Source organism: Aricia agestis, chromosome 3 (genome assembly GCF_905147365.1).
Source record: "Aricia agestis chromosome 3, ilAriAges1.1, whole genome shotgun sequence".
NCBI classification, from domain to species: Eukaryota; Metazoa; Arthropoda; class Insecta; order Lepidoptera; family Lycaenidae; genus Aricia; species Aricia agestis.
The window spans coordinates 20,107,938-20,116,959 of NC_056408.1; the positions used below are offsets into that span (position 1 = coordinate 20,107,938).

Genomic DNA, 9,022 nt, shown 5'->3' on the forward strand with positions numbered 1-9,022 from the left:
CCACCCTAAAGTAACAACACACAATAACATTATTAAGCTTTATTCCTTTTAAATAATTTTAACAGTTTACAAGTTCTATAAATATACCATACAAATAGGAACACGCGTTAGAAAATAAAAAATAAAAACAAAAAAATGTATCACGATTTATTGACAAAACATTGCAACTGATTGAAATATTTACACAAAAGAAAAATATAATAATAATAAAAACAATAGAATAGCTTAACCTAGATCATATGAGCACGAAATTTTTATTAAAAAAATATTCGACAACAAATCCAAGAAGCTCAAATTAAGTTTTTAACATGCTCATAATGATAGTTTTTGAAGGTCACTTAAATATGGAGTATCTATCAATACATAATACAATATTAGTTCGAAATCTGGAATGAACTATGATTGGCACTAGCATGGAGGGCATTTAATTTCGTAAAAATTATTAACTACGCTTTCATTTCATCGAAGCTCGGAACTTTTAATCGTTGATACATAAACACTTTGACTTACCCAACTTTTCTTTATAGTCTGTGAACTTAGAACTCTGTCTATCATTAGTCTACATCTAAGTTCATTATTATCTATCACAAATCACACATTTTTACAACATCTATACATCTGAACAGGCACATTATCGGTTTCTAGGAGTTATTTAATACAAGGAAGCTTGGGTAATTTTTAAAAAATGTCGCCATCTCAAAAACGGCTGTATAATTAGTGCCCTTTTAATAAATACTGTTCTGGAATATATTATAATTTCTAATCTTGAGCTATAATGTTTAGTACCTTATTTGGTGCTTCATGTTTCCATAATTTAAATGCGAGGCCAGCGTACCGCATTTAGTACTTGTAGTATTATAGCCACACAAAAATCAATAAATATTTTCATTAATATTTTAAAATATTATTTGAACAGCATTATTTTAGGTCAAAATGGTCTCAAAAAAATTAATAAATACGAAAAGCAATACGGCTGGCCACAATACATTTACGTTTATTCCCCAGCATTGATTGTGATGGTCTTGCCCTTGGGATCGTCGAAACGGTCCATAGTGCGGATGTCCATCATCATCATTATTCCGTAGAAGGTGATGGACAGAAGGATGAAAGTAACGAACAGACCAGCCCAGATGGGGACAGAGAAGAAGCCGATGCAGTTGAGGGACTCCCCAAACACCAGCGGGTCTGAGGCATTGCTCTCCTTGAAGAATGGTTGGACCTGATAAACAATAAAAATTATATAATTAAAACTTTTCTTCAATAATTGCTGTTTCTAATAAAAGGAAGGAAGTTCACAGCTTGCCTTTATCTCATATGCGAGCATTTGCTATTTACTTTCAATAGGCTTCAAAACTATAGCGAAAAACATTTGTTACATTTTCACATTTTAAACTAGGTAAATTATGACTAAATAGTACAAATTAGTACAATCTGTATTATAATATATCAGGAAGTAAAATTTTAACAACTATTTACCTTCAGGTCTTCAAAAGTCAACGTAATAGATTCAGTTTCATTGATGTTGGTGAATGAGACACTCTGTCCGCATCTGTATGAGAAGTCCATTATGGCGTATACTTCTGATTTGGGCAGCAGCTCATGGGTGAATTGACGGGGAGATGTTTGTGTAATTGTCACAGTGTCTGAAATTACAATTAAAACAATATAAATAAAAAAAATCTGTTTAATATATTAATATGCTAATTATATACAAGAAGTAATAAAGGTAAATATCGTTTAGCGTATCTAAAAGCCATCAAATTCTCATATTGAGGTGATTTTTTTCCAAACCCTCTGTAAAGGCTGGACCAACTTTGATGAAATTTTGTGCCTATAAAAATTGCTGCTTGCTATAAACTTTCCACCTAATATATAAAATTCTCATGTCACAATGTTTGTGCTCCTCCAAAATGGCTCAACCGATTTTAATTAAAATTTGTATGTACGTTCGTTAGGCCTGAGAATTAAGGTTTTTATCTACTTTTTATATTGATACTACAAATAATTTATATGGCAATACAATGTTTGCCGGGTCAGCTAGTAATACATAAAAACAAAAATAAACATTTGACAGTAATGCTGGTAGCTTTGAATGCACTTACCAAAATACCAATAGCCCATATACTTTGTGAAGTTGAGAGTCAAAACATTGTTATCAAAATTCATCTCGGTTGCCATTGATGATTCACCAAAAGTAGTTTTGCTCGTGGCGAAGCCCGTCAGTGCGTTTGTTTCACTTCCATCGCTCACTCGGATGGCCTTGGCGTACAGCCTCAGCCCGTTCATCATGAAGTCGGTGGTGTTCTCGCTTTGCCTCATCTCGGCCTGGCGACGGGCACGGGAGTGAGCTTCGGGAATCACCCAGGACGGGTATTCAGCGGTGTAGATCGCCAAAACCTTGGAGTAGCGCTCCTGAAGCTCCCCAACCATTTTTTCCATAAAATCGTCATGACGCTTTAGCAGTTCCACCCTGGACTCACCCTCGCGAGCGTCTTTGAGCACGATAAACAGGAATTTGCCGCTGTCGGGTTCGATTTCGGCGGACAGACCGTTTTCAGTCAACTTGACGTGGTCGACCTTCTCGGGATCGGCCAGGCCGTTAAGGACGGTCAGCGAGTTGTCCACTGAGGGTAAATATAGCGCTTTGCCGATGTTAGCTTGCAAGTATGGGAAGGAATTTTCGCCGTCGGGCCTCCTCGAGAAATCCTCTACGGATAGCGTTTCGTCGATAAAGATTACCGTGAACGCGTCATCGACGAGCTCTCGCTTCAAAACTCCTTTGAATTCCGCCTCCGATAGCGTTGATAGGGGATTCGATTTTGTTGATGTTCCATCTACATCACCCCAAATGTACACTGGTACCTGGGCAAAAGTACCGCCCAAAACACTTAACACTAATAACGGGAACACTAAACGGCAAAACGCCATTTTTACACTAAATCTAGTGGACGTTTTAGGACTAAAAATGTTTAGCCCAATTTTATAAAAAGATAGAAAATGGGCGATGACGATTGACCATGGGTCATGTGAAAAATGATCATATGATTTTACCAAAGAGAATATAATCACTATGGATTTTACTTTGACGGTTGTCTATGGTTGACTTTGACAGTGCTGCCACTGTTGAAAATGTATATTTTTAAACCAGTGTTACGACTTACGGCACAAGTAATGACATGTAGCGGTAACAACGTGATAAATAATCCTTTTTGGATGGCGGTTAAAAAGGCGGGAAAAATAAATTTCTTAAAAATGTTTTTATAAATTATCCGGAAATAATTAACAAAGCCATGTCAAAGTCTAAGAATTTGCAGAGTATTTTGTACCAAAACTCTTTTTCTATCAGCTAGGTACATCTTCTTTCCAACTTCTTTCTTTCTGGGAATCCGAAGAAGCAATGCATTTTTGAAAACTTCGACTGCTTGGACAGAGTACAGACTACAGACCATTTACCATTTGGCATTTACCTATGTCATTTACATGGGTGCGAATTTTTATCATCACTCCAAACATTATGATCAATAAGAAATATTGTTTACTTTGGTATGTAATGATAACGCTATGTGGATATTTCATATCTGCTGAACACCAAGGAGTGCCTGTGTTTTTATCTGATCAAAGGAAAGTGTTGTCTGTAAATATAGATGATAGCCCCTTCAAGAAAATGTTACCAACTGACTTCACAACAATAATGACTGAAGTTAAAGAGAAGGGAAATGTTGTACTAATCTTTATTGAACCGACTCTGAGCATGGAGGACGTCAGCCTAAAAGATGAAAGTGGAACTCCATATTTCTATTTAAGTCAAGGAATAAAAGACGGGAATGTAAAGTTTTTGCCTTCAGCATCATCGCACTTTGAAACACTAACGGATATATTTCCACCGACCATTGATAATACTTTTTACCTGAGTGGCACGAGTTTCAGCAATAGCATAAAACAAAAAATGTTCTATAGTAATCTGAAACATTTTTACATCCAGTTTCAAAACGAGAGGGAAAATCGAATAAATACGCTCAGAAATCATGATCGCATCATGCAAGAAATTTATTTAACTGTAGGCAATATTAACCCTGGACCTGTATTATCAGTCTACACGGGCAAAGCGAATCCAATTAATTTGCATTTGTTGAATGTTCCGAAAATTCGTCACGACCAAGAGCTTGTCTTGCAAAGTTCTCGCTCCATGTTTCGTTTAGCTGGTAAGCTCTACTGCAAAAACTCCTGATTCATTTAGAGGTTTTTCCTATAACCTATTAGTTTTTGGGCTAGTATTGCAATTACTAATTCGTCTTAAAGCGATTAATTCCAGTAGTGCCTCCAGCCTCCGTGGTCTAGTGGTATAGAGCGCGGCTCTTGACTCGGAGGTCGTGGGTTCGATTCCCGCGTTAGAAACATGTTATTTCCAAGTTTGGTTAGGACAATGCAGGCTGATCAACTGATTGTCTGACAAGTAAGATGATCCATGCGTCTGATGTCCATGTAAAAAGTCGGTCCTGCGCCTGATCTCTCGCCGGTCGTGTCGGTCTTCCGTCCCACTGGGTTATGAGAGTACAGGAATAGAGAGTGCTCTTGTGTACTGCGCACACACTTGGGCACTATAAAATGACTCCTACGTAGCTGGCCTGGTTTCAATTAAACCGGCCACCGTCACCGAAACCGGTGTGGGAGCTATAATTCCAGTACTTGGTACTCTCGACTTTTATATAGTTCCTTGCCCCTTCTCTCTAACGGTCTTTCTCTCTCCATCTTGCCTTAGTTCACACATACTGACATACATATATTATGTTAAGGTTTCTACACGCCACAAGCGGAACAGCGAAAATTCCTGTACGGTGAAGTGCCACAGATTACTGACGAAATAGAGGGACCGAACAGTCTGTCCATACGCGTGGGCTACCTCGACTACGTGATTGAGTTTAACTTTTATTTGGGAGAAGATAGCTGGATTTTTGGTAACAATTTTTAATAAAATAAAGATGGGCATTAATTGAAATATGTAGTTATAAGTGATGTTCAGTGGCGAAACTATAACATCTGGGTCCCGTGCCAAATTGATGGGGCCCTATCAGTAAAAATCGTCACGTTAATAATAAAACAATGTATAAAAAATTTCTGACCTCACGGCATTTTGGGCCGGGGCCCATTTAGGTCGGGGGCCCGTGGCATTTTGCCAGCCCTGCCAGTTGCCACCCTATAGTGACGCCACTGACGATGTTGTTAAGTAGTTAGTTGGAAATTGCGATATACCTCCTAAGACCTAAAGTCCTTAACTTTTTCTAATAAAACAAGTTACATCCATACTAATATTATAAATGCGAAAGTGTGTCTGTCTGTCTGCCTGTTACCTCATGACGCCCCAAGCGCTGAACCTTTTTAGCTGAAATTTGGTATAAAGATACTTTAAGAGGATACACCAGGGGCGAGTGAAATTGAAAATAGGTATTTGAAAATGTATTGCTGTCTCACCAATCTCAAGTTTCCCACCGCAGAGCGCGATAGAGACAACACGACAAAAGTTCTAATAAAAGAACAGAAAATCTTCGATTCGTTGTCCGCTGATTCCTTCTCCAAAACTTAACCGATTTAAGTACTTTTTTCATTAAGATATTAAAGCAAGGCTTCAGGTGTGTTCCTATGTTTTATTTTTTTTGTATATTTTAGCCAGTTTTGTTTTCTGGGTGTTTGAACATAAAGGGAAATCTTGCCATTTTTTAGGTTTTTGGGCGTTCTTATCTTTTTTAATAATAAGATTATGAAAAAAAAGAAAACAAAGGGACATGCTAATAGTGGCCATAGATATTCAGGAAAAAAATCATAACTCTACCGGCATTATCCAGGGAGGAAACAGGGGACAGCGTTTGTATGGAAAAACGGCGGCGTGGACTCCTCTTAACGTGTCCCGGAAAAATGTACGGTTCCCGCGCCATAAACGAGTTTTGGCGCCACGGACTTGCGGGCGTCATCTAGTTAATCCATAAGTATATATTAAGTCTATGAGTTAATCTATAAATTTTAGATAACGTAACACTATACGATCTCGACAATGAAGTTGGTTGGAAGAAAGTGGGCGCAGCAGTATCTTGGAACTCCTCGTATGCGTGCGCGCAGCCGCTAGAGGTCGTTGACATCAAAAATGGAACCGCTGTCGTTATCTCTCGGATTAAGGTTGAATTTTTCTTTTCATTATACTCGAACTTGCACTTTTTTCACTAATGCCCGGGTCGCACCTGTGTAGTGCTTCGAGCTTAAAACGATATCATTGGACGATCTGCGTGTATCGTCCAATGGTATCGGCTCATAGCACGAAGCTTCGGACGATAGACGCATGTGCAGCCGCGGCATAACACACAGTTATTATAAAAATTATTGCATATATTTCATAACCACAGTAATACCTTAACCACAGTAAAACCTTATAATTCTTAACCAAAGTAGGGATATAAAAAAACATGTCGCCTCGCTACACCATGAGTGCGTTTCATCGAATAGTTCCTTTGCCGTCATGTTGGCATTACTGTCTGTCAATAACGTAAACACGGCAGACATGCTCTGCGAGTATTCATAAGTTTTACTGTAATTTCGTGAGAAAATCATGCCGAAAACATTAAAGGGTGGTGATGGAATGATGGTGTTAAAAGTGAAAGTGTTTTGTGAACGTGAAAAACGTAACGGGGGCCCAATAAATGACGACCTCTGTGGCTCAGTTGGTGGGCTATTGGTAGCTCAAGCCGGGGGTCGCGGGTTCGAATCCCGCCGACGCGAAAAGTTTTCAAAATCCTGGTCATGGATGTGTATAATATAATAAAAATCTTAAATATATGTATGGTATAAAAGTATTAAATATATATCCGTTGTCTGGTACCCGTAACACAAGTCCTTCAGGTACTTAGCACGGGGCCAGACTGACGTGGTGTGAAGCGTCCATAGATATTATTATTATTATTAATAAATGTGAATAACTCAGGTTGCCGCCATTTCAGCTTAGTGAAATAGGGTTACCAGCATTAGTTTAATCACCCTGAAATACAGCAAAACTTATGAATACTCGCAGAGCGTGTCTATCGTGTTTACGTTATCAACAGACAGGAATGCCTTATGCCAACATGATGGCAAAGGAACTATTTGATTAAACGCACTTCTAGTGACGAAAACTAAATACATGCGTCATGCGAACGAAGTCGCGGGTAAAAGATAGTACTTATATTATTATTATCAGGGCGAGCAAAGCGAGCCCTAGTATATCCCACAACCAGGTACATTTTGTGGTACACTTTACGGAAAAACTATCACGCCTATTGATTTGTGCTTTAAAACATAGTAATTTTTATTTACATGTAAATGTGTTATCATCAGTCAGTCAAGGTGTAACGAAAAGCCCTCACAAAGCTCGACTTTTAGCTAGTAAATGCGAAAGTTTTTTTTTTTTTATTAAATAAGGGGGCAAACGAGCAAACGGGTCACCTGATGGAAAGCAACTTCCGTCGTCCATGGACACTCGCAGCATCAGAAGAGCTGCAGGTGCGTTGCCGGCCTTTTAAGAGGGAATAGGGTAATAGGGGAAGGCAGGGATGGAAAGGGAACGGAATAAGGGAGGGTAGAAAAGGGAATAGGGTAGGGGATTGGGCCTCCGGTAAACTCACTCACTCGGCGAAACACAGCGCAAGCGCTGTTTCACGCCGGTTTTCTGTGAGGACGTGGTATTTCTCCGGTCGAGCCGGCCCATTCATGCCGAAGCATGGCTCTCCCACGTCACAGAGTGACTTTGTTTGTTACGCCTTAAGTTTGTTACGCATAAAGTACTAAGCGGATCATCATGAAACTTTCATACGTACACGTTGTCTCTGGTATAGAGAAGGACATAGGGTACCTTTCATCCCGGGAAAAAGAACGGTCCCCGAGGGATAGACGTAAAGCAGGATAAGCCGCGGGCGAAAGTTAAAATTATATAAAATTAGGGAATTATTAAAAGTATTTGTGATAATATATTATTATCTCCCTATAATATATTTGAGGTAGCACAGTATAGATAATCAGGCAACACTAATTTGCATTAGTGCCAACATGACGGCAAAGGAACTATTTGATGAAACGCACTATAGTGACCCAACTTTAGTTTTACAAATAAAAAAGTTGCCAGCTTCAAAAATATTTGCCATATTATTGCAGGCTCAACCCTTCAAAAGCCAACCAGTGAGTGAGAAGAGGCGCAGTGCGACACGAAACAAGAAATTCGGACCAGCCGTGAGTTGCTGCCCGTACTTCTCCGCCCCGATATTGGCGGGCTTGTTAACGACTTTTCTTTGCTGCACCTTTTTGACGTACGCCGTAATGTTTCTGTATAACTGTCACACGAATGACAGATACGACGATCCCAATGGCAAACCTTTGCTTTTGGAAAAGATAAATTGAATTTTCTGTTCTTAAAAAAGAAAAAGCAGAAGTTGCTCTTTTTTAATGCAGCAATACTAAGAAATACTTGGCTATGATTGGTTCCTGAGAATTTGGCATTTATTTTTTATCTTTGTTGGTCAAGCTAATATTTGTTCAAAGTAACTTCGAAAATGTAAAACTTAGCAGTGTGGCGGTACCCACAATTCGCCTAACATTTCTGCATCGCGCTATGGAAGTTTTCTGAGCGCGTCAGTATATACAGTGTGTAACAAAAATAAGTGATAATACTTTAGGGTGTGTACGTGTTCCTTCTAGAGAGTTCACTGTGAAAGTAGCAGCGCTGAAAGACGAAAAAAATTTTTCACTTTTGTATGGGGAAGGGCCCGAGCGTCACGAGTTTCCCCATACAAAAGTGAAAAAAAAATTTGGTCTTTCAGCGCTGCTACTTTCACAGTGAACTCTATAAGAGGAAGACGTACACACCCTAAAGTATTATCACTTATTTTTGTTACATCCTGTATACGATAGCTGAGATGGCGATACGTGGGCTTCGGCCTGACCGAGCATAACACCTCGCTCGGTCGGAAGATCTTCCTTTGTGGTGGCCACGCATATTCCCACTCGGTCG

The 9,022-nt window shown here is 39.2% G+C and overlaps 2 protein-coding genes across 2 annotated transcripts; one reads left to right on the plus strand and one right to left on the minus strand.

Annotated features, from left to right (window-relative positions):
* Window positions 1–133: 133 nt before the first annotated feature.
* On the minus strand, window positions 134–3,041 carry LOC121740191 (V-type proton ATPase subunit S1). Its single transcript, XM_042132812.1, has 3 exons — window positions 2,103–3,041; window positions 1,477–1,643; window positions 134–1,219 (listed from the first exon to the last, which is right to left on the minus strand). The coding sequence occupies exons 1-3, from the start codon at window positions 2,926–2,928 to the stop codon at window positions 995–997; spliced, it is 1,218 nt and encodes a 405-aa protein (XP_041988746.1). The 5' UTR covers window positions 2,929–3,041; the 3' UTR covers window positions 134–994.
* Window positions 3,042–3,481: 440 nt separating this feature from the next.
* LOC121725277 lies at window positions 3,482–8,615 on the plus strand. The gene is made up of 4 exons (XM_042112141.1): window positions 3,482–4,202; window positions 4,794–4,955; window positions 6,020–6,168; window positions 8,170–8,615. Exons 1-4 carry the CDS (start codon window positions 3,515–3,517, stop codon window positions 8,410–8,412), a joined length of 1,242 nt encoding a protein of 413 aa, XP_041968075.1. The 5' UTR covers window positions 3,482–3,514; the 3' UTR covers window positions 8,413–8,615.
* Window positions 8,616–9,022: the final 407 nt, after the last annotated feature.

Bases quoted from the DNA above. Each gene is read 5' to 3' on its own strand.
- LOC121740191 (XM_042132812.1), bottom strand. From the start codon at position 2,928: ATGGCGTTTTGCCGTTTAGTGTTCCCGTTATTAGTGTTAAGTGTTTTG. The intron at 1,644-2,102 runs GTAAGTGCATTC...TTGTAATTTCAG, and splicing joins TATGGGCTATTGGTATTTTG to ACACTGTGACAATTACACAA. The intron at 1,220-1,476 runs GTAAATAGTTGT...ATTGTTTATCAG, and splicing joins TGACTTTTGAAGACCTGAAG to GTCCAACCATTCTTCAAGGA.
- LOC121725277 (XM_042112141.1), top strand. From the start codon at position 3,515: ATGATCAATAAGAAATATTGTTTACTTTGGTATGTAATGATAACGCTA. The intron at 4,203-4,793 runs GTAAGCTCTACT...TATTATGTTAAG, and splicing joins CTCCATGTTTCGTTTAGCTG to GTTTCTACACGCCACAAGCG. The intron at 4,956-6,019 runs GTAACAATTTTT...TATAAATTTTAG, and splicing joins AGAAGATAGCTGGATTTTTG to ATAACGTAACACTATACGAT.